General features: G+C 39.1%; 1 protein-coding gene and 1 long non-coding RNA gene across 3 annotated transcripts; both read left to right on the top strand.

The window, feature by feature from the left end:
* The first annotated feature begins 13,658 nt into the window (after nt 1–13,658).
* On the top strand, nt 13,659–15,409 carry LOC148871662 (uncharacterized). The gene is made up of 2 exons (XR_016107728.1): nt 13,659–15,017; nt 15,151–15,409. It is a non-coding gene; the product is annotated as an uncharacterized LOC148871662 (long non-coding RNA).
* A 3,168-nt stretch (nt 15,410–18,577) lies between these two features.
* On the top strand, nt 18,578–25,003 carry LOC148871661 (putative mediator of RNA polymerase II transcription subunit 26b). 2 transcript variants are annotated; one of them, XM_088972222.1, is made up of 9 exons: nt 18,578–19,903; nt 20,565–20,633; nt 20,818–20,900; nt 21,975–22,027; nt 22,132–22,244; nt 23,647–23,674; nt 23,767–24,077; nt 24,163–24,253; nt 24,369–25,003. In XM_088972222.1, exons 1-9 carry the CDS (start codon nt 19,457–19,459, stop codon nt 24,491–24,493), a joined length of 1,320 nt encoding a protein of 439 aa, XP_088828348.1. In that variant the 5' UTR covers nt 18,578–19,456; the 3' UTR covers nt 24,494–25,003. The 2 variants fall into 2 exon arrangements, with proteins under 2 accessions (XP_088828348.1, XP_088828349.1); XM_088972223.1 differs by having other exon boundaries at nt 18,750–19,903; nt 24,166–24,253.
* The last annotated feature ends 257 nt before the right edge of the window (nt 25,004–25,260 follow it).

The raw sequence follows: 25,260 nt of genomic DNA, 5'->3' as shown, positions 1-25,260 counted from the left end.
TCAAACGCAAGCTGACAATTTTGAGTCCATTCAAACCCTTTGCTTTTAATTTCTTTAAAGAAAGGTAGGTAGCGATCTACCGACTTGGACATGAAGCGGCTCAGAGCGGCTATTCGGCCATTCAGCCTTTGAACCTCCTTCACTTTTCGGGGTGGTCTCATATCTAGGATGGCCTTTATTTTGTTCGGGTTGGCTTCAATGTCGCGTTGGTTAACAATGTATCCCAGAAATTTACCCGATGTGACACCAAAGACACACTTATTCGGGTTTAGTTTCATATCGAATCTACGCAGGATTTTAAAAACTAAATTCAAGTCTTGTATCAAGTCACACGAAAACTGGGTTTTGACGACTATGTCGTCTACATAACATTCTACCTTTTGGCCAATCAATGGCTCCAACAGTTTATTTACAAGTCTTTGAAAGGTCGCCCTGGAATTTTTTAGCCCAAAGGGCATGACCTTATAGCAGTACAGGCCAAGCTCGGTTATGAAGGCAGCCTTTTCTTCATTTGTCGGGTCCATCCTGATCTGGTTGTAGCCCAAATAGGCATCCAGAAAGCTCAGCAACTCGTGCCCTGAGATCGCGTCCACCAGACGGTCGATCCTGGGGAGTGGGAAGCAGTCCTTTGGGCAAGCTCAGTTCAAGTCGGTGTAGTCGATGCACATGCACCATTTACCGTTAGCCTTTTTCACCATAACGGGGTTGGCCACCCAGCTTGGGTAATGGACTTCCCTGATAATATCGGCTGCAAGGAGCTTCCTGACCTTCTCATCAACTGCCCTCCATCTTTTTGGGGCTAGGTTGCGTTTCTTCTGTCTAACGGGCCTAACTACAGGATCAGTATTAAGCTTATGAGTTATGATGCTAGGGTCTATGTCGGGCATTTATGTCGCAGACCAGGCAAAAACATATAAATTCTCAAGAAAAAAGCGTACCAGTTTAGATCGCAGAGGCTCCTCGGTGGAAGCACCGATCTGAAGTGTCTGGGTTGGGTCCTCCACCGAGGCTGGGATGGAGACGGTCTCTTCTGTGGGCGCAGCTTGCTCCTCGCTCTACTCCGTAGGTCACTCCAGCTCGAGGTCATCAGCCACCTTGGATTTTCCCTTGAGGGCGGCGACGTAGCATTTGTGAGACTCAAGCTGGTCACCTCACGCTATCCCAATTCTGAAGTCCATGGGGAACTTCATGGCCAAGTAGTAGGTGGACACCATAGCCCGTAAGGCATGGGTAATCGGCCAACCTACTACGGCGTTATAGGGGGAGGGGGTTGCAACCACTAAGAGAAATCGTGGTTGAGCCTCATTATGCTAGGCCAAGTTCCAACCTCCACGGGTACTGCAATCCTTCCTAGGGGTCTAAATTCCTCCTCGTTGAAGCCTACCAAGGGAGTGTTCGCAGGCTTTAGGTCACTCTCCTAGAGCTATAATTGGTTGAAGGCTGCTTTGAAAAGGATGTCTGCTGAGCTGCCTAAGTCAACGAGGACACGCCTAACTTCCAAGTCGTTGATCTTCACCTTTATGACGAGCGCGTCATCATGGAGGTTGTGGACCCCGCACACGTCATCTTCAGTGAAGAAGATGGGATCTTCTAACATTGGCTACTTTGGGGGGTTCTGTTCTTCTCTGGCGGCTTCGCGAGCTGATGCGCGAGCTACAACTAAGGTACAGCCCGCCATAATTGAGCCTCCAACTATGGCGTGGATGGTCCCCCGAACTGGTCTCTCTTCGGGGGGCTATTTTTGCGGTTGTTCCGCTTGCCTGTTGAACTCGGGAGCATCTCTATTCTGCTCCCCTTGCCGACCTGCTTTATTATTATTATTATTATTATTATTATTATTATTATTATTATTATTATTATTATTATTATTATTATTATTATTATTATTATTTTGTACAAAATTTCTCAAATATCCACGACGAATGAGTTCTTCTATCTCATCGCGAAGGTTTTTACAACTTTCGGTGCTATGACCGTGATCTTTATGAAAGCTACAATATAGATTTTTATTTCTAACATCAGGGTCCGCCTTCAGTCGAGGTAGCCACTTCACGTATGGGGCGTCCTTGTTCGTCATGAGGATCTCGGCCCGCTTCGCGTTGAGGGTTGTATAGTCCCTTTCTGCTACTGGAGCTCGGAAAGGCTGATTTGGCTTTGCCCCCCCCCCCCCCCGAGCTTGATCCTTCTTCTTCCTGCTATCACTCTGAGCTGGGGGCTCTGATTCCCTCTTCCTTTTCTCAAGGGTCTGCTCGCCCTTCTGGTTGATTTCCTCCTTCATCCCTATGAACTGATCCGCGAGTTTGAGGAACCCGGTCATGGTCTTGGGTTGATTGACAACTACGTGCCACTTGAACTCTTTGTGGGTGATACCTCGCTTGGCTGCGGTGAGGCGAATTGCGAGATCCATGTCGGGTATCGGTAAACAAGCGTCGTTGAACCGCTTGATGTAACTCCGAACGGACTCCCCTTCCTTTTGAACTATGCCGAGGAGGCATTCCTAAGTTCTTGGGCACCTTTTGCTGGTGATGAAATGGGAGGTAAAAACTTGCACGAACTATGCCCAGCTTCTTATCAAACCAGGCGCGAGGTTACAGTACCACGTGCGGGCTACCCCTTTGAAGGTGGTGGAAAAGGCCACACACATGCAGGATTCACTGGCCCTTGTCAGGTGCATCTGGGACTGGAAGGCGTCCACATGATCATTTGGATCGAAGGATCTATCATACTTGTCCAGTGGGGGGAGCTTGAAGTCCCTTGGCATGGGGGCAGCAAGGAGTTCTGGAGATAATGGGGAAGAAACTAAGAGGAGAGGAGTAGCTTTCACTTCACCTAAGCATACCTCCTCTTTTCCTTTGAGCTCGGGAGAGACTCGGGTAGCAGTTCGGCGAGCTCACTGGCATCTTCGCTGCTGCTTTGTTGGCTCAGCATTGGTGCTTGATGCTTCAGTGTCGCCGAGCTTGATGGGCTCAGACTGCTGGTGATGGCTCTGAACCAAAGGGCCCTTCCTATAGTTCGCGGCCAGAACCTCGAACGGATTCTCTGCGAGCGGGAGCTCGCCGGCGTCTTCGTAGCCTTTGGGCGCGTCGGGGGTGGCTGGCCTCTCCTTCTGGCTATGGGAAAAGGCTTGGCTCTTGGTGGGATCCTGGGCCTGGGATGCCTCTCCCCGGCGAGGTTGTTCACTCCAGTGGGAGGGCTTGGTCTGCTTTGTGGATGGATGCCGAGGGGGAAGTGACGGCTAGGCCTGAGGCAGAGAGGGAAACTGCTACTAATACTAGTATTGGGAAACCTGGTGCAGCACGTGTTGTTGACAGAGTTGGAATTGTTGAAATTGTTGCATTTGATTTTGCATGGCTCGCATGCACTGCATTAAGTCCTCCAACTGGTTTGGGTTGGCTGCTGGGGACACAACCAAGGGTTCAGCAAAGGTTGCTCCAACTGTGGAAGGGAGTGAAGCGACCGCGGGTGCCATTGTGAGAGGCACGTTCAAACTGGGAACTCCGTTCATGGAGAGGGGGATGGTGAACTGCCCAATATAGGCAATAGGAAGTTGGGGCTGCTCCCCAAAAGCGTTCTGGCTGGCACCACATTCAGTGTTGTTGGAGGAAGCCATGAATGCTGAGTTTCCAGAGAAGGAAACTGTAAAAGCTTAGAGGAAGGCTTCTTGAAGCGTTTCCCACAGACGATGCCAAATGATGCGGCACGATCCAGGCACTCCTAGATGGCTGCTGACTGGCTCCTAACTGGCAACGGACGACACCTGAGAAGAAGGTGAAGAATTTCCAGGGGATTTGCCCGGCAGGAATACACCGAAGCTTAAGTTAGAACGTTGGGGGAGAAAGTAAAGAGTGTAAAGAGGCTAAGAGTGTAGGTCGCGCTAGATCACTAAGTTCTTGTCAAATCGGGCATAACCGCCACTAAGTTTCTGTCGCAGTCGTTACCTATCAGGGTTGCGCATGTGACCGTTACAGGGTACTACCCAATTGGATGGGTGACACGTCCCGGGAGGACAGGCACGCCACCATTTGTCGAGAGACGTGGGTACAGTCTGTCGATTTGGCAAGGACTGCGCCATCAGTCAAGAGACGTGGCGCAGTCTGACAGGTACGGCCTTGTCAGATAGAAGCTTCCTGAGAGCGTCGCGTTGCTTTGTCGCGAGCTACCTTGTCGCGCAGCAAGCTATCTTGTCCCGAGCTACTTCGTAGCGAGCTCCCAGGGGTACTTCGAGGTGACCCTCATCGAGATTATCTTTGGGTAGTCTTTTTGCCTAAGTGTTGGAGCGAGCTAGTTGCCCTAGCTTGTGAGTTGGGATAGTCTTGGATTATTCCCTTTCAATAGCTTGGGGGACCTTGAGCTCGCGTTGTAGCGGGCTCCCCCTATAGTGAGCTATGATGTAGCGAGCTGTCCTACAGGCTCATTACTTAGCCGTAGTCAGGTTGTGGTGTTGAGTTATTGCTCGTGCTGAGTCAGGTTCACATGTCATTGTCTCAAGGGGTTGGGTCAAATCATCCTCCATCAGTTATTGCTCCTAGGGTTTCTAGGCAATGTAAGGGTGGACCTGGGGATGTTAGGGTCTTCTTGGGTTTACCAGGGAATATGTGAGTGCGTCTAGGGTTGTTAGGGAATATGAAAGCGCACCTGAGGTTGCTAGGGAATATGTGAGCGCCCCTAGGGTTGCCAGGGCCTTGGTTTCCAAGGTATATGTGAATGCGCTTGGGATTGCTAGAGAATATGAAAAATGCTTGAGGTTGCCAGGGAATAAGAGTGCAAGCCTGGGGTTGCTAGGTAATATGAGCGCAGATGGGGTTTCCAAGGCCTTCCTAAGGTTTATAGGGAATATGAGCGTGCCTGGGGATTCCAGGGTATATGTGAGCATGCCTGGGGTTGCTAGAGAATCTGTGAGCGCACCTAGGGTTGCCAAGCAATCTGTGAGCGCACCTGAGGTTGCTAGGGAATATAAGAGTGCAATCTCGGGGTTGCTAGGAGATATGAGCGTGCCTGGGGTTACCAAGGCCTGCGCATGGAGCATGCGGCATCGTGGAACCAGCCACGGCATCCTAGAACCGACTAGAGAAAGTATGTGATGTTGTAAGAAATGCATTAGGGAACTACAGGTAATGCAATGAATGGGGTGAAATCCATGCATTGAAATGAATAAACACTTGTTTAAAATCCGTTTTAAAATACATAAATCGATTCAAATCCATATCTTTACTACGGAGTAAAAGACTATATTTGAAAACATGTTAAACAATGATTGAACATAATTTCTAAACCAAATAATAAGATATTTTAGGAAGCGGTATTGAAAGCATGTTTTTTTTAGATTAATTATTTGATTGGGAAGACCTTGCTGAAATAGCGTTTTGTGATAATGATTTAACTGACAATAAAATGGAAATCGGGAAAATACTTGAATGTTCAAACTTGGGTCAAAGTTAATCCTGTGCAAAAGAGATTGGAACCACAAACAATAATGTGGACTTGGGGATGTTAGGGTCTTCTTGGGTTTAAAAGGGAATATGTGAGTGTATTTGGGGTTGTCAGGGCCTTCCTGGAGTTGTTAGGGAATATGAAAGTGCGCTTGGGGTTGCCAAGAAATATGTGAGTGTGCCTGGGGTTGCCAAGGAATATGTGAGTGTGCTTGGGGTTGCCAGGGAATAAGAGTGCAAGCCTATGGTTGCCAAGTAATATGAGCACGACTGGGGTTGCTATGGAATATGAGTGTGCCTAAGGTTGCTAGGGCCTTCCTGTGGTTTCCAAGGTATATGTGAGTGCACCTGGGGTTGCCAGGGAATATGAGCACGCCTAGGGTTGCCAGGTGATATGAGCGCACCTAGGGTTGCCAGGGCCTTCCTGTGGTTTCCAGAAAATATGAGCGCGCCTGGGGTTGTCAGGGTATATATGAGCATGCCTGGGGTTGCTAGAGAATCTATGGAAGTGCCTGGGGTTTCCAGGGAATCTGTGAGTGCGCATGGGATTTCCAGGGAATATAAGAGTACAATCCTAGGGTTGCCAATCGATATGAGCGCGCCTAGAATTCCCAAGGCCTTTAGATGGAGTATGTGGCATTGTGGAACCAGCCACAGCATCACGGAACCGGTCACAGCATTTTGGAACGGCCAGGGAAAGTATGTGATGTTGCAAGAAATGCGTCAAGGAACTGCAGGTAATGCAATGAATGGGGTGAAATCCATTTTAAAATCCATGCGGTGAATGAATAAACACTTGTTTAAAATCCATTTTAAAATTCATAAATCGATTCAGATCCATATCTTCACTACAGAGTAAAAAACTATATTTGAAAACATGTTCTTTATAAACAGCGGTTGAACATAATTTCTGAACTTTGAGATTAACTATTTGATTGGGAAGACCTTGCTGAAATAGCTTTTTGTGACAATGTTTTAACTGACAATAAAATGGAAATCGGGAAAAGAGATTGGAACCACAAACAATAATGTGGAACTCGGTGTAAAGAAGCCTTTTGTACTAAAATTCACTACCATGTAAAATTTGAATCTCTAAAAAAATCAGAGGGAATAACAAAAGTTATCTAAACAACCAAGGGCCAAACTTATTAGCTGAACATAAGATGGAAACTCTGAAATACCACAAACCAAAATACAAGACAACTATCAACTATGAATAAAGATTAACATAAAAACTAAACATGGCATAATGAGTCAATTTAATCAGGGAGCACATCTAAAGACGAGAATTACATAATAACTTAAGAACAGAACAAAGATGATTTAGGGCCTGTCTGGCTCATGACTGGATCGGAATCGGAATTGGAATGACCTATTTTACTTGGATGTTTGGCTCAGACTAGAAATGGAATCAGATCCCGATTTATGTTGTTTGGTTCATTACGAGGCTGAAATTGGAATCAGCCATGATTTTCAATTGTGCCCCTAATCAAAATAAAAATAGCAAAGAAAATACAGAAATTGCAGAAATTTTGTAGGAAAATGCAAAATTTTCAATAATTTTGTAGAAAATTCAGAAAAATGCATGAAAATACTAGAAATTTTGCAGGAAATTGTAGAAAATGCATGAAAATATCTGAGACAGTGTTTGGCATGGCTTTGTTTTATGCAATGCTTCTGCCAAAAAAAAACTCATTTGGTAGAGACAATGCTGTCTAAATCTACTATTTTTGGTTATTAAAGATTTTGCTGCAATTGGTATGTGGCAACTCAGAAAAATGCTCTGCATTTTCACATTTGATAGTTTCAGTGTGCCACATCAAAGGGAGGTTGCTGCAACATGCTACACCCCCAATCAAATTAGTCCAGAAAATTGAAAAACATTGATGAGTACCTAGGTTGCTGCACCACTTATCTTCCCTCTATACTTATGGTGAGACACTGATAACATTACAGTTTACAACTATGCATGACTTTTGAGAATCATAAGTTCCCATTTTCTTCTCGCCCAGCTTGATGGACACTTTTGTGGTGCGAGGGTTGCAACTCGAGCTACAAGACACTCGGGAAGGGGGAGGGGGTGGTGACTAGTGAGTGAATAAGCAATCAACAAAAATAGTGTTTATGGACTATATGTCCTGGTGCCAGTTTCCACCCATCGGTTCCCCTGCTTTTTGCTCTTTTGACCAGAATCATCCTGACAGACCATCGTGAGCATCAAATACGAAATAATTAAACTGAACCCACCAGACGATTCTAATATGATTGTTTATTCATGAAGAGTTGAACCCAAAGTGGATTTTGACTGTTTGGAAGATAAATTGTCCATCAAAATTGAAAACTTTTTTCTATCTCCTTCTTAATAAATGATTCTTAATAAAACTGTTTCTGTAAATTAGAGATTTAAGTGTGAATGGAAAATGTAGTTTTTGTGGAGATAAGGAGGATGCGAATCACATTTTTAAGAATTGTACAGTTGTTAAGAAAATTTAGGATGCAAGATCAATAGGAAACAATAATGTACTTTTATTCATTTACAATAAATGTATTTATACATCAACCTGATTGGAGATAAGAACATACACTAATGGGATCAGATTGATTCTACAAGGTCACGATTATAGGAGTTTGGGTCTACAAGAGGGTCCAAACTGGAATCTTGGTTTGATAAGAAGTTAAATAGAGGAATCTTGGGTTAAAATTTCATTGATGGATGTTTTGGTGTGTTTAGGGTTTTGTGTTGTGGTCTAATTTGTTTAAATGCCTTAGTATCAAAGGAATCTGGGTTGTGGGTGTTTGGGCTAGCGAGAGGGCTCAAAATGAAATCTCTGCTTGATGAGAAGGTAAACAAATGAATCTTGAGTTGAAGTTTGATGAGTATGTATTTCAAGTGGTCTTAAGCCTGATGGTAGTGCCTGATCTAATGGTTGAGGTGTAGATGGAAGCTAATCAGGGCCATCAAATTGGCATTGAGTGGGTTTAACAATAATTTTGGGGGCTTCTGAGTTAAAATTCAGGGTTATTTATGATTTTTGGCATTTTGGAGAGATTGGAAAGGTCTGATTAGATGTTTAGGGTGAAATGGGGGTTTAAACAGTGGATCAAGCAAAATGACCTATTAGGAAATTATTTGTCAACTGCCAAGAGAACTCTCTTATTCTCTTTCTCTTTCCTCCCTTTCCCCTGCCAAGAGAACTCTCTATTTGTCAACTAACATGACCTATTAGGAAACAAATTCGTAATGATTTCAACACTTTCAAAGCATATTCTTCGCTTTCATCATGGTTGGAGACGTGCTCCGCTGCTTAACTCCACTCGATGGCAGTTGTGGTCTAAACGGATTTCCTACTCACTCTTCCTACCCACTCTCTACCGTCAGGAAAACAGAGATGTGTGGCTAAAATTCACGATGAATAGGAAAAGTAAGTAGGAAATCTGGGTTGGTTGTGATCAGCAACCCAGGTTTGTATTCGTTATTTTGATTTGTTTTTTCTTCATTTTACATTTTTAAACTATTTATTTGTTCAAATGGGGGAGAAATCAGTTGATTTTAACATTTCGACCGCCCTTGACATGCTATTGTTGCATTGTTGCCACTCTGTCAAGCGAACGACGTAACGGTAATCAGGTTAAGAAAATAAGAAGACAACTGTCTTCGGGTCGGGTTGGATTTTATTACCAGGTTAGGCTAGCTTTGTTTAAGCCATCAACCAATTACCAACCTATTAGTTATTATATAGGTGTAACAACGCGTGCTGCAAATGTTTTTATTATGTCAACTGATAAGATGAGACGACACGTTTTCCTTTGTGTTGTAGTATATAAATGTTGTTGTACACGTTACATGCGTTAATAAATTAATTAAGTCTATAGTGATAAATAATTAAATTATTAATTAGCAGTATTAATTAAGTTTACACCGTTAATATTGTTAGTATTTACTGTTAATACTGTTAATTAATAAATTAATTAATACTGTTAATATATTACAAATAGATTTTTATTAATAAATATAAGTTTGATAAATATTATTAATAAAAAACACCAAAAACACTATACTTTTGGAAAATTATTGATTTAATAAATAATAATAATAATTGTATTTATTTATTTATGATTATTTTTAAATTATTTTGAGTGATTTTTTGAAATTTTATGTAATGTTTAAAATAGTTTTGGAAATTATTTAAATATTGTTAATAATAAATTAAGCAATAGGAATTATATGAAAATAACTTAATAGTAAATAATCATAGTGATTGTTAATTAATTGACAAATTAATTAATTACTTTAATTAGTTAATATATTGTTCAATTGAAAGTAGTTAATTACTTATTTTACATAAGTAATTAATTGTTGTAATGAATAATGAATTAATAATTATGGAGTAATTACTCTAATTAATTTATTTATTATTGATCAAAGTCAATCTAAGTTGAGTCCCTACTGGCAATGATAGCTTGGAGCTCGTTAGATGAGATCAATAAGTCGAGTCTGCAAGACTAAACACGTTAGAGAGCCCGGGGGATGACTCGGGCAAGGGACTAGTAACCATCTAACAAGGTGGAAGAAAGGCTTATCCGTCCGTAGCTTACTAAGTACGCCCGCATAGCGTCGTGGTTGCCCTTATCTTGTTCCTCACGAAGAAGAGAGAATCGGGTTTATAGTTGTCAGGTGGGTGTCACATCAAGGGCGCTAAGTGGTATGAATGGATTACAAGGAACATGCCATGTAAGTCGGACTAAGATTAATGTGATCTTTCTGAAGGGATAGGAAATTCATCACATGGACGCTCAAATATTGCGGAATAAAGGGGGCGAATTTTAAAAATTTTTCTTTCCCTTCAACTGGGAATCGAATTCCCTATTTAGAAAATCACATTATGATCATTCTTGAACCATAAACTGAACCAGATCTGAACCGAAAGGAGTAAGAAGAGATAATACCTGATACAGAGAAATAATATCTCTCAATAGAGGTGTTCATGCCCAAGGAAGGATCCAAAATCTGCTCCCACTGAAGATGGCGCAATGCAGGGTAGAGCAGAATCAGCAGTGTTCTTCCAAAAGAATTTGATCATTCTCAAGAATCACCTAGACGGCTTATGAATACAACTCCCACCAATCTTTTCTCCAAAAGATTGGAATCAAGATCCAATCTTGATTTCTCCCAAGAACTGGAGATCGAACTGCTGTAGGCGGCGGTTGCAGGAAGGAGGTGTCAAGAGAGTAGTAGGGAGCAGAATTCTCTCTTCTGTGATTTTAGCTCTGAAGACAAGACTATTTGTTGCTTGCTGATTGTGTGTCTAAAGGTTGCCGCCCCCTCTTCCTTTTATAGACTTAAAGGGATCAGCTCCTAATTCCATTAGGAGTTGCTAACCCAAATCATATCTGGATTAGAAGTCCCTTTAAGATAAGGGATAACCCTTATCTTATCTGCAGATTAGATCAGCCATCTCCTAACCTAATTAGGAAGTTTCCAGATCAAAATCTTATTTAGATCTTGGACTCTCTAAGTGGATAGGGTGTGAGCCCAATCCTATCAGCTGATCCATCTCAGAATTCGCCCCTTAAGTGACTAATCAAATTAGCTCAGTTCGAAATGGGCTTAAGGCCCATTTAAGGTTATGTATTCATTTAGCCTTCCAAACTACTGCCCAGTTGGGCTTCCTTGTATGGCATGGGACCCAAACATTGATCTACACATCAGCCACATGGGTTCAGCCCAGCCTTTGTTACAAGGCCTGGCCGAATACACTGTTATGGACAGTGCACCCCGTGAAACCCATCAGATGGGCTCTATGGGCCCAACACTTACCCTAAGTGGTCCCTGGGCCAAGCTACCTTGTAACACCTAGGGACTGTGGGCAGATGCAAGATTAGCCCATCAGGTATTATCCTCAATGGTCTTATACTTAACCTCTCAACCCATAATGATCATACAGTGCCCAACAAGAGAGGACATCTCCCTCGGCTGCAAGGAACAGTGTTGCACTCTCTCAAGTATGGATCCCGGGAATTAAAACCTTTTGCAAATCATTTTGAAACCATAATGTATATACTTTTATATCTCATATAAAATATATTTTGTAAAACAAATCTCAACGATTGAAATCGGCTACCGGTAGTCTTGATTTCCATCAGTGAGTGCATCCCCGATCATTACCTTTGTCTGACAAAGGGGCTGATCCTGTCACCCACTCAGATGAATTCTCAGACTATCCCAACATACCCAGGTTTTGACCCCCGCTAAGGATCTCACTAATTGGTACATCAAAGACAGTCCAATCCGACACTTAGTGCAATATCATAATCGAGTCTAGGGGTCGGGTGTAACTTTCTAGTTTTTGCCCATCAATCTCCAAGGCCTAGGGCAATACTGGAAATCTGGTCCAGTTCAAAGATTCAATTAATCCTACACTGTATGTGCCTAGGGTATCACCCCGGCAGCTGAGACAAGCCACCCCAACCGACTTGGTGGCACCAAAGTGTCAGTCTTGTCAGGATAGGTCTCCCTAGACCGACCCACTGGCACTGAACATTTTGAACTAACACGAGTCTCATTAAGTGTCTAGCTTAAGGGTATTACATAGAAACATACCAAGGGAACATGAATCAAATATGCACTTTTATTCATTTACAATAAACTCATAAAGCACATCATTTTGATTGAAGCTAAGGGCATACAAAACTGTCTAACACTTTCAGGTTGCAGATTGCCTAGGTCAAAGAGGTAGGTTGGTGTTCGAGGAGTCAATGGACGTGCGTCCTGGTTCTATAAGTCAATCTATCGGTTTGCTCTTAACCAAGGTCGAAGCTCACTTTCGCCACATGAGCCAATCTATCGAGGAACGTTCAAACAAAGTCATGCCACATGTGACGCCGAGGTGTCGTAAGACGGTTTTGGTTGCCACGAACAGATTGTGACTAGGCCCTCATCAATTTTATTTAGTCATGAATTAATTATTATAATTAGTTTACATCTAATTCATTATAATTAATAATGTTTTAAATTTTGACTTAGAACTAGAACATCATTAGCCATTGATTTCTGGGTCATCAATTCGATCATCTAATTCAAATGGATTAGCTTGTGTCGTTTTAATAAATTAAAAGAAATTAAAAAAAATAAAATAAAAATTCGACATACTAGAACTTGCCACGTCAAATGGCCTCTTCTTTCTCTATTATCCAAACCGAACAATTATAGAGGGGGTGCAAGATTCCTTCTAGAAGCCCATAGAGTAGTGACCTGGCATGGTAATCTCCCCTTTTTTGCTCCATTAGTTTAAGGGGAAAACCCAATAAATTATCGCAATTCTGAATCATGATAAAACAAGAAGAAAACAACCCAACATTATTCTTTCTATCATCTTGTACCCTCTTTGAAAGTAACCCCATTCACCATTATTCTATTCCCATTGCTCTCCATTCTCGACAAAGTAGGGGTAGTACTTCTCTCAATCCAAAATAACACTTCTACTTTCCTAAGCTATTCATATCCTCTCCTAATGCATCCCACATTCTTTCTCTTCCAAGTGAAACACCGACCTCTTCTCTTCTTTCAGTTCAGCAGAGAGAATCCATTCTAAGAGAGCATTCTTTTTTTTGGATTTGGAGAGGGGGGAAAGTTGGTTAATGGGATTTTGGTTCCCATTGACCAAGTATATGTTTGGCATCAATGCTACAATTGCAGCACCATTTTTTGTTGGGAATTGTTGCTGTCAGGTGGGATGTTTCCTGGAACAATAACTTTTTCTATTTGGTACCAATGCTCCATGAAACATTTTTCTATTTGGCATTGCTCCAAGCCATACCTTCCCGATTTCCAAAGCGTAACTTGGAGCACCGTTTTCTATGAAAAAATGGTTCTAAACAAATGACTCTTTTCTATAACACCATTTTTTCCTATATGGCACTGATGTGGCACATAGCAATAGTTCCAAATAGACATTAAGAATCCCATGTTCTTTTCTTAGTTTTATGTGGGGACGGAGGATAAATTTATTTTCCTAAGTATAACTTATCTAGTAAAGTGATACTCATCTCGTAGGTGAATAAATAACATTACCTTATTTACTTGAAAAAAAAAATATATGAATAAACACTTACCTACGTAATTACATTTACCGAATAAGTAACTTACGAAAAGTAAACAGGCCCTAAAGGTATGCAAGAATTTTTTTCGTTTTTCTCCTATTACACGACGAAATAGGGGCTCCTCCCATTGTGTATGTAACTTATCGTATTCTCCTATTGTAGCTCATCCATAAACAGTAGACCACCAGTAGGCATCCTTCCGCTCCTCTCTCACAAACTGTAACCTTATTGTATCGTTGTTGTATTAAAGTACCCTTATTGTCATAATCAGCTCACTTGTCTTCACCTCAACGCCGGTGCTTTTCGTCTAAAACGTAGGGTGCCTGTACTTGCCATCTGAACCTCAGGAGCATGTGCTGGAGACGCAGCAACCAAAGCGGATCCCTACCGCATAAAAGGGGTAGAAAGTTATGTCAGAACGGACGTTGGCGAGAAGGAAAGAGGGGAAGAAGAAGAGAGATGGAAGGAAGAGGAAGAGAAAAAGGGAAAAGAGAAAAAGAATGGCCAGAAGGGTGAGGATTGTCGGTGCCGCTGTTCGGGTGTCGCGAGGTCAGGGAAAATGAACAGTATCTTTCCGATTGATTCTGGTAAACACAGGATCCCTGCCAGAGTCGCAGCAAACAAATGATGGGTCTCAGCAACAAAAGCGGCGACCATTTCTCCATCGCCCACACAACACCACCGTCGGAACCGCTGCTGCAGCCCTGCCGGACTGACGTACTCGTTGTTAGGTTTGCTGGTTGAAACCGATGGGACTGCAAGCTGCTTGATTCGTGCTCTATCTTTCCCATGGATATTCATGTGGCCACACCGAACATGGGATCGACGCTTCGAGAGGGTACCATGGGGGCTCTGATCTACAGCTTGAGAGGGTGAGTGTCTACTGCGTCAAGAAAAGCAGTAGTCAGTTCATTCCTCGAGCGGTTCTTATGGATCGTCGCCCCTTCACCGGCTCCTTGCATTTGGCGTGAAACAGGGAGAAGACAAGGACGAAAACAGAGGAAGATATCCTCCAATGATGACCTCTGTTTGCAACTCTGCAAGGCTGCAACTCAGACGAGTACCGGGAAGCTTTGAGATTTCCTCAAGATCTTTCACCTCACTCTTCAACTCCCTGAATTGTTGGACTACAATCTGGTATTTGGCTTCGAGCATCTCGATCTCAGTCTTGTGAGCTAAGATCTTGAAGTTCAACAATGCGTTCTTCTTGTGCGTTCATGGCCACTTTTCTCAGTCTCGTGAGCTAAGATTACAAGGAGCCACCACCAGCTCTATGGTTTGAGCTCGAGGAGTTGAAATCGTGGTCGTTTAGGAGAGCTGGAATTGTAGAGTTCATGGCCACTTTTCTCTTCTTGAGCATAGCCATTTTAACCGTGATGGGTGTGGGAAGGGCTCCAATAAGTGTGCTTCGGTGGGTATTCAAGGGCTTGCCAGGGCTTTTGGAGGCATGATCTTTAACCCTTGTCTAGTGCACCGCTGGTATCTCAGGTTTGCAACACGTTTCCTTTATTTAATTCTTGAATTTTTCTGTTTGCGCTTCAGTTGACATTATCCTCGATGACGCCCTTTCTTGAATCTCATCAAACATTTTTTGCATAAATTGTTGGGTTCTTCATATTAGAAGATCGGACATTGAGGACAGGTGGTGGTCTGATTACGAACTTTGAAGTCGAGAATTAATGGGAGACTAAAATGTGTTGGGGAACGAAAGATGTGAGCGTTTCCGATGGAAAATGGAGAGACGGAGGCAGAGGTGGAGACGAAAACGGAGACGAAGATGGAGTAGCAATCTGCTTTCTATTTCTAAAATTTTTTATAAATTGAGTTTTATTTTGAAAATTTGAGAAATAATGAAAGAGTAAATTCGACATTTTGTTTTCCTTTTAGTACTCAGAAACAACAGAGGTGGTCTAAGACCTTACCTAAACGGTTTATGGGTAGAGTTTGTCAATTAGCTAAACAGTATGGGTAGATTAAAAAATTTGCCCATGTAATTAAATCACATTATAAAATAAGTAATTAGGTTAATACAAAGGTTCATATTATTTGATAATTTGAAGTAATTATCATCCTAAGTTTTACTAATTTTTAGAATTTAATGGTTATTTTTATAAAGTTATACTAATTTCATCTATTTTATCATATTTTATGTAAATTAGTGGTTGTTTTTCCCTAAGTTCTTCTAATTTTTGGTAATTTCTATTATATAATAATTTATGATATTTCATGGTAAATATAATATTTTATGGAAATTAGTGATTCTTTTTGGCTAAGTTGTACTAATTTCTGGTAATTTCTATTATACTAATTTATGAGAATTCTTGGTCAATATATACTTATTTTTTATACTTATTATATGATAGCTTATTGGTCAATTAGTGGAAATTAGTTCTATTATATAATTTCTACTAATTTCTGGTAATTTCTATCATATACCAATTTCTTGGTAAATATATACTAATGTTATATTTATTATATGATAGTTTAATTATAGTAATTTATCAATTTTATGGATTTTAGTAGCTATTTTTAGAAATTTCTACTAATTTATGATAAATTTTCACAAATTATTTTAATGTATTTAGGATTATATTATTTGATAATTTCAAGTAATTATCATCCTAAAGTCTACTAATTTGTGATAATATCTTTTGATTTATTTTTAGTAAATATTGGTAATTTATGTCTAATAATGGTAATTTTTTAAATTTTTATTTGATAATTTTTATAATTATTTGACAATTTTAGGTATAACAGTTATCAAATTTAAAAAAAAAAAATCAAATAGCAATATTTTTAACTTATAATATGTAACAATCTTCAAAGCACAAAATCTATAAATGTAAACCAAAGCAAGGTTCAAAGTATCTACACATATCGACTTGTATTGGCCAATATATATGATGTCGGTGGCTTCCTGATATGCCCCTATAGGGGTTGTATCAGGTCAGCCATTGGTTCAAAGGGTAGCCAAGCCTTAAACCAGCCCCTCTGAACCGATTTTGAAAAAAAAAAAAGTAAAACAAAAAAAGCACCGACATAGGGTATATTACCCAATGCCAATATTTAGAACCTTGAAGCAATTCATTAAGCTAAATGCAAATAACATTTTTAACTAACATTGTGTAACAATCTTCAAAGCACAAAACCCAAAAATTTAAACCAAAGAAATTCAATAAGCAAAAAGACAAACATTATTTTTGCTGATTTTTTTTTAACATTATTTATTAAATATTTAATTATTAACAACATTTATCAATAATAGTAAGTAATTATAATATTTTATTAAATAATCAGTAATGATAGCTTTAATAATATTATTTAGTTATTTTTAATATAAAATAATTATTAAATTTATGAATAGGGTTTATTAACAATATTTATTAAATTAATAATTACCAAAATTAAATTAAATTAACAGTATTTATAATTTTAATTTAAAGTAAAATTAAAGTAAATATCTATTTATTAACAATATTTATAATAACAGTAATTATTAATTATACTCACTAATTATATATTTATTAAATTACTGTAATAATCAGTAATTATTAAAATCGGGTTAAAATAAATAGATTATAGTATTCCATTTGGCGAAAGGGGAGACCACCCCTTTCGTATTAACATATATATATAAGATATGTTAATTTAATATAACACATTAACTTAATTTGATTTATTATTTCCAAATTATAGTTAGATTTTATGTACTTAGACTTGGTTAATTAAACTTTATATTAATTTAGTGTATAATATTTAATATTTTAATTAACTTAAAAATAATTAGTTATGTTAGTTTAGATAATATATTAATTTCTACCAAATTATTAAGTGATTAAGTATCTCATTCATTGATCTATTAGCATTATATTTTTTATTAATTATAATTGTAGGGATGGTGATTTTCCCCGTAAAATTGGGGTCTTGCTCCACTTCACCCCGAATGGGGTAAGTTTTCCCCGATCTTAAATGGGGATGGGACAAGGACAAGGTGGGAATAGTAAAAATATTTTTGCCCCAACTAGGCAAAAACTCATGTAACTCTAATTAAACAGCAAAAATATTTTAATTACATTTTATAATAACATGTTTATTGTTTACAAAAACAATATTGTTAAGTAAACATTTGAGAATTAATTCTTTGTTGACTTTTGGTTAATATTAAAAATTAAAAATAAAAAAAATAAAAAATACTCAATATAATAATTCATGTACAATAGTTGCATATGTTTTGTGCCTTGAAATTTAGCAGAAATAACATAATAATAGCTTTATGCATGTATTAATTTGTAAAAAATTATATATTATATGTTATAGTACTCTTGATTGATGTATTATTAATAAAATTTTATGCTTTCTATGCATCCCAATGTATTAAATGTAGTATATTTCTTCACATATATTTTTAGAATATACATTTTCTATATATTTATAATTAATTATAGCTATATTAATCTTAAATATAATGTTATTAATATATTAATGGAATTTATATGCATTTTTGGTGTATCTCTGTATCCATGTATTTCCAAAGCGTATTCATATCCGTATCCGTATCCGAATGGTCCAATACAATACTCAATAAAGATACTTTAATCCTTGTGTTTGGAATTAATATAGTTTCTTGAGAGGCATCTTTCAGAAAAAGAGATGCTATATAGGCATGTTGTTTTCTCAAAAAACATTTTTTGGATTTTTTTTATTTTTTTTATTGTTGCCACATAAGCATTTTTCAATGCCATATCAACAGCTATTGCTATTAGAAAAAAGGGAAAAATGATAAAAAAACATTTTCTCATATCACACATTTTCTAATTTCTAAAATGGGGTTTAAGAAAATATTTTTCAGAAAAATGACTAACCAAAGTAACAAACATCATGCATTTTCTGAAAAAATGGGTTTCAAATGTGGCTGAGGAATTAAACACATTTAATTCCTCTAAAATCTTAATTAATTACTCAAATCTTAAATTATTAATTATAATCAGAGACACTCAATGAAACAAATAAAATCTTAAGTTCTTAACCAGAAAGGCAGAAACAAAGCCGGTTTGATCTGGTTTCTGAGTCTCGGATCATCGAAACCCAAATCCAAGTGTTTGTGCCTCAACAGGACCCATGGCCATGGGCATCAGGGCATGAACTAGGGACAAGTCAAAAGACGCGACGATCGAAACTTCGAAAGGAAATATTAAGAGAGATTTTCACGAGCCCGCTTTTATCTCTTTCGTCTCTACAAAAATTCGCGTCGTTTTCAAGTCCCAGCAATTTCATTATATTTTTCCGGAATTAGAGCGGAATAGAGAGATTTTCTACATTTTCTCTCATCCCCTCCTGCCTGAAATTAGAAAATTTTCTCCTTCCGAAGAAGCCTAAATTCTCAGTGGGTCTCTTTCTCTGTTTTGGTTTCTCCGATCGAAATCCGGAATCAAGTTTTGATGCGAGCGGTAACAAGTGATACCTATTTGGAATTTTCTGGATTGGAATCGTGAGGAACTCGGCCTTCCGTTTCTGGGTCGGATTACGAGAGCTTTTTACGCTGTAATCTGATCCGGGAGCGGTTTGGGAGGCGGTTTCTTGATTTGGTGATTGCTATAGAGATCGGTTTGGTTGGAAGTCGGAGTACCCATTTGCGTTTTCTGATCATTACCGTTCAAATTTCGATTGAAACCGCGATAGCTTTTGCTTTTTGGTTCTGGGTCGTTTTGTTGAGTGATTTTTATTCTTTGATTTTTTTTTTTTCTTTTTCTGACAAAAGTGCGTTCGATTACGGCTGACAACGTAACTGATATCTAGTTATTTTGATCAAAACATGCGAAGATCGGTCATCTGTTTCTGGGCATTTTCCTCTCGGTCGTAAGAAGATAAAGACCGCTTACTGGTTAGTCTGTATTGTTGGAATCTGACTCCCGGCGCCGATTTTCATCATGGATGCGAAATCCGGCGGCCTTGATTACTGGAGGAAGTATTTCCGGGGTGCTACTTCGGATATCTTTGAGGTTATTGAGCATGCGATCACGGTCGCTTCTTCAGATTGTCCAGAAGAGTTCAAAATGAGAAGGGATCGAATTGCAGAGATGCTCTTCTGCTGTCGAATGGCCAGGTGTTTTGGATGTAATCGTGTGGAGTTGCAAGTACCAGCCGAGGAGGAAGGGGATGGAGATTGTAAGAATGGTGGTGATTTTGTGGGTCGTAGCGGTAAAGAAAGCAAGGTTAATAGCAGCTCCAATGATAACAATCAAATGAACACCATCCGAGTTAGCAATTACAGCTATGATGAAACGGAGGCACTGACGGAGGAGATTGAAGAGGAGAGTCAGATTGTTAAGGAGGTTCTAAGGATCAAAGATGTTCTTTCAAATAGTCAAGATGAGGTCTGTCTCATTGAAACCACTGCCACCACTACTGCTGCTGTTGTTACTTTGTTAATCTGTTCTGAGCTAGTTATCTGTTATTGCAGCTTGGTTATAGCTTGAAAGGGTTGGTAGAGAACATCTTTCTGAGTATTATTCTGGAGTCTCATTGTTGTTGACCAGATTGTTTTTGCTGAAATTTAACTTGAGTTTGAAGAGTTTTCAGTTATAGGGATATTTACTGCTTTCTATTGGCTAGACTGGAGAATTTGTTCTTGTAGTCTAGTTGGAAGACTTAAATAACATATAGCTCTTTCAAACCTTTCAGTTCTGATTGAATTGGTCTAATTGTTGATTGTTGGGAGACTGATTACAGTTTGGCTGTTCCAATGCAGCTGGAGGATCCAAGTAACTTGATTTTAACTTCTATGGTTACCATTTGGCTGCTCTAGTTCAGTTAGAAGATCAAATTAACCTAAGTTTCATGATCAGGAAAAAAAAAACTAATTGTTGCTTTTCTGTGCTTTCCTCTGTTGGTCGGACTGCTTTGATTGCTTTTGCGGGATAGGTTGTTTGGTTAGAATTTGGCATCTCCATGGAGTTGGAACTTCTCATAGACTAAAATTTTAGCTTTTCTGAGTTTTTATTTCTGATTAGATTTCTCTGGTTGCTGGTTTTGCAGTCTGAAGGGGTAATTTTTGAGTCATTAAGGAGGCTTCAACTGATGGCACTCTCTGTGGAGACTCTTAAGGTTCATATTGAATTTAGTGATATCTTGTTCATTATGTCTAAGGAAATTCGAATGTCTGAGAAGATGGAACTTTCTTTTCTTATTCCTTGAACGTTGAGAAGTTAGAATTTTCTTTGCTAGACTTAGCTTTCTATTTTCTTTTAGTCAACTTGGTCAATTCTCTCATTGAGATCCATCTACTCAGGCAACAGAGATTGGAAGGGCTGTAAACAATGTCCGTAAACATGGATCAAAGAAGATTCGCCATCTTGCACGGACTCTAATTGAGTATGAAATTAGTGATGCTGGCTAGTGGTTCTAATTCTGTTTTTTACTTGCGTATTGTTTGTAGATTTAGGATCCATTCAGGCATAATTTATGCATTTCATGCTATCTGGAAACTTCAAAAGGGGGGGGGGTCATGTTTCAGACACTTGAATTTATGGTGTAAATTTTGTGTGGGTTACCCATGTCTGTCCTTGCAGTACCTGAGTACCATCTTATAGATTACACCTAATTTGCAGTGCATCATACTTCCAAATTTATTGATATGGATAATTTGTTTGGTTTGTTCCTAAAATTGCCATTGCTTTGGTTTGTTCCAGAAATAGCCCTTGCCTTCCAGCTCATTCTATGCCTTCTTGACATATAGGCCTCTTGTTTCTACTAAATTTGCTGGTAGACTGATACACCCAACTCTTCAACTTCTCTGTATATACACATATGATCCAATTCCATTTAAATAGATGCTATAACTTCAGTATCAAGATTCTGTGGATATAAATCTTCAACTTACCTTTAGTGATAAATGAAGATTTTAAGTCCAAGGAAACTTTAGGAATTCCGTTCTGTTTTTGAAAATCATCGGAACGAAATGGTTCGGAAATTTATATGTAAGAGGTTAAAGCAAAATAGAAGGATCGTTAGAGATATAGATCATGAAATGAGAAGAAATTTGAAGTGGATCTGTATTGGATAAGAATAAGTTAGAAAATAGGAAAAGATATGGGATTTTGTTAGAAATAATATTATTTCATTTCTTGTTTTTTAGGCCAAAATTTCAAAACTTGAATGCAATTCTGTAACAGTTTCCATTCACAGAAGATTGAAAGTTGAACCTACTTAAAACCAAAATTTTATTCCTTGGAGCTCAAGGCCTCTTGCTTTTTTCAGTCATTCATTTATTTGCTAATTTAGTGGCATATATGATTTTGTTTTTTATTTATTTTTGAATATTGACAAATTGTTTAGGGTGCTTATTCTGTCATTCTTTTCTATAATAGCAACTATGGATCATCAGACCTATGGTTTGTTAATTAAAATGGTTCCACTTACGGTTCAACTCTTTATTGTCAATTGCAGTGGGTGGAAGGTTATGGTAGATGAGTGGGTAAGGTACGCTAATGCTATTGCAGGTAGATATTTATTCCTCATGTTAATTTCTAGAAGTGTTCTATGCTTTCTCTAAACTGTCTATTGTCGACCAATAGCTGAATTACTTGTGAATTGATGGGTGCAGAAGGTTCCCCCGACTCTGTGAAGCCTTCTATTGATGAGGAAGGTCTCCCATCCCCTCCATTGGATGAGGGGGCTTTTTTCGCTACACAGACAACTGGGATAGAGCTTTCTCAGGTAGATGTTTTATAACAACTCACATTTTTAACTTGTGAATGTAGAGATATGGAGTGATATAACCATGATTATATTGTACGTTGCTTGTAGAGATATGGGGTGTTAGCAAAAATGACCACAATGCATATGGTTTTGGCTGTCTCTATTCTCTACTATTAAGAAGTGGGTTATTTATCAGATGGATGTGAAAAATGCCTTCTTGCATGGAGATTTGAAGGAGATAGTTTATATAAAGCCACCTCCTAGGTATAATGTTATACCTAAGATGGTTTGTTGGTTGAAAGTCTTTGTATGGCCTCAAATAAGCGCCTAGTGCCTGGTTTGAAAAATTTAAGTCCATCATTACTGATGTTAGGTTTACTTAGAGTTCTGCAAACTACTTCCTGTGGCATCACTCTGTTGTTGGTATATGTGGATGATATTTTGATTACTGGAGATGATGTTTATGGTATTTCTTCCTTGAAACAAACTCTAAGTTGCTTGTTCAAGATGAAAGATTTTGGTCAGGGAGATGGTGAACTCCTTGCTGATGCTACCTCATACCAGCATTTGGTCAATGGTCCCATACAATGACTCGACCAGGCATTTCATATGCAGTTCAGATTGTCAGTCAGTTTGTCTCTACCTCGCAGAAGCCTCTTATGTCAACAATTCATCGGATTATTTGTTACATTTGGGGTACCCTGTCTCATGGCCTCTTCTTTTCTTAAATCCTATGTTGATGTTGATTGGGCTGGGTGCCCTAACACTAGACGCTTTACTATGGGGTGGTGCATTCTTCTTGGAGCACTGAGCAATGTCCTTGGCCTGTAGTGAATTGGTGTGGCTCCGTGCTCTCCTGAATGACATTAGTCTTTCTTCTTATTCTCCCATCCTTCTCTATGTTGATAATATCAGTGCAATCAAGATTGCCTCCAACCCGGTATTCAATGAAAGAATAGAGCTCTAACATGTGCTCGTGGGCCATATTACCCTTCCTCATGTCTCTTCCGGTCTTCAACTGGCAGATTTCTTTACCATGTGCTCACCATTAATTTCTCTGCGACAAACTGATGCTTATTTCCCAGCATCAGTTTGACTGAGGGTGTAGAGATATGGGGTATGGGACCAAGTTTATATTGCACATTGCTTGTATTTTATCTTGTTGTAATTCCTCTTTTTTTTCCTTGCTTCTATTTGTATTTTCTCTTTTTGTAAGGGACATAATTGTCCTTTTCACACTATTTAGATTTAATATAATTTTTCTTTTTTGGGCGGGTGAAGACATTCAATTAAAAATTTAAAATCAGTCTCATTTGAACTGCTCTAACAGCAAAATCAAAACTTACTGATGTAGTTATGTGTTATATTTTGAACTAACCGAACTTTGCTTCTCTTGTTTTTTAACTGCATCGGCATGAAGTTTTTTGATGGCATGGATGATGATGGAAGTAAGTCAAATTTGAGAAAGTTTTCTTCCTTTTCTCTTCTTCAATTCAATATCCAGGCAACTCATTATCTTGGTCTGTTAACATTAATGTAGATCCTCGAAACAGTGGGGAACTTGACAAGAATTGTGAGAATGGAAGAAAGACATCACTGGATCACAATATCATCCCTAAGAGGAAGCAGCAGCCTCTCCATGAGGCAAACATGTTAGCTAGGGAGAATAAAGACCAACAGGTCTGCAAACCAGAACCAGTAATCAAACAAACAAAGCCCTTGCCCCCCAACTCTGGGCCAGGGAGACATCCAAAACTTGGATCAGAGCACAAAGCCAATAATGTAACAAAGTCTCAGCAAAAACCAGATCTGGTTGGAATTCAAAGGAGGTTGCCAGCTGGTCAACAAGATGTAAGTATTGCAAGTAACAGTTGACTGAAGATCTACAGTTCATTCTTTGTCCTCCATCTGATCCTGGCCTTTTTTTAACCATCAGAAGTCAAAGTGCTCAGACGAACTTTCAGTCCGAGTAAAATTGGAAGCTACTAAGAGGAAGCTTCAGGAAGGGTACCAACAAGCTGAGAATGGTTTGTCAAATCCTTACCTGCTTTTACATTGGATTCTCTGCTACGATTCCCATGTGTTTTAGTAGTAAATATCTAGAACTGAATATGATGTAGTGTGTCTTTCTTCTTTATGCAGCAAAGAAGCAACGGACAATACAGGTTATGGAGTTGCATGATCTCCCTAAGCAGGGAATGGGTCATAGGAATCCCCAAGTGAGACCTGGTAACCATAGCCGGCATTGGGCAAATGGACGGCGTTAATGGCTCCAATTTTTGTGAATCGGATTTCATTACAACGTTGTTTCTTCCCTTTTCAAAACCAGTAATGGAAGAGCAGCAAAACCCCTCTGGCATGCTGTGAGTTTTGACTCGGCTCATTTTATACATTGAAATACCAAACATACCCAACAATTTGCTGGAGTGCGGAAAAGATGATTGGAGAACTTGTCCAAGGGACCAGGCCTTTGCGATCTTATTTGAACTTCAAGATACAATGTGGCCAGGCACGTTGAGGTATAGCCATGGTTTCGGTTCTTTCAAATTGCAATTGACATGGAACCTTAATGTGAATCTGTCCATGTGATAGTTACCTCTGAAAAACCTTTTTCTCTTCCCTTCATTTGCAACTCGTTCAATAAATTACTGGATGATATAAATACTCCGGAGCTATCCATATATGTATCGTCTTTTTGCTTCTAGTTTAGGCAATCAATGAATCCAAAAGCTCTGTATCTAATACTTAACCCAAATTCAAGGAAGAAATTCTGTAAATTCAGTGTTGGGATCTCCTTATGTTTGAGATGAGGTGATTTGTAGTAGTTCTTCGGAATAACCTTTGTAAGCATTATGTTTGAGATGAGATGATTTGTAGTAGTTCTTCGGAATAACCTTTGTAAGCATATACTGTTTTGAAGAGAATGAAGTAGTTGAAGATAGTTTGGTCGTCACATTGCAAGGGCCAGGCGGCTGCTTACATTGGTTTGGATTGACTGTTCCCTTCAATTTGATGGGGACATGAATTTGAGAAT

Source organism: Nelumbo lutea, chromosome 2 (genome assembly GCF_056320005.1).
Source record: "Nelumbo lutea isolate HS-2025 chromosome 2, American lotus-T2T, whole genome shotgun sequence".
Taxonomy (NCBI): domain Eukaryota; kingdom Viridiplantae; phylum Streptophyta; class Magnoliopsida; order Proteales; family Nelumbonaceae; genus Nelumbo; species Nelumbo lutea.
This window is presented reverse-complemented; position numbering and strand designations above follow the sequence as displayed.

What these genes read in the sequence shown, in the direction of transcription:
- LOC148871661 (XM_088972222.1), top strand. Translation starts at nt 19,457, where the DNA reads ATGGATGCGAAATCCGGCGGCCTTGATTACTGGAGGAAGTATTTCCGG. An exon ending in TTTCAAATAGTCAAGATGAG is followed by an intron (nt 19,904 to 20,564) that starts GTCTGTCTCATT and finishes CTGGTTTTGCAG; the next exon opens with TCTGAAGGGGTAATTTTTGA. An exon ending in GTACCAACAAGCTGAGAATG is followed by an intron (nt 24,254 to 24,368) that starts GTTTGTCAAATC and finishes TTCTTTATGCAG; the next exon opens with CAAAGAAGCAACGGACAATA.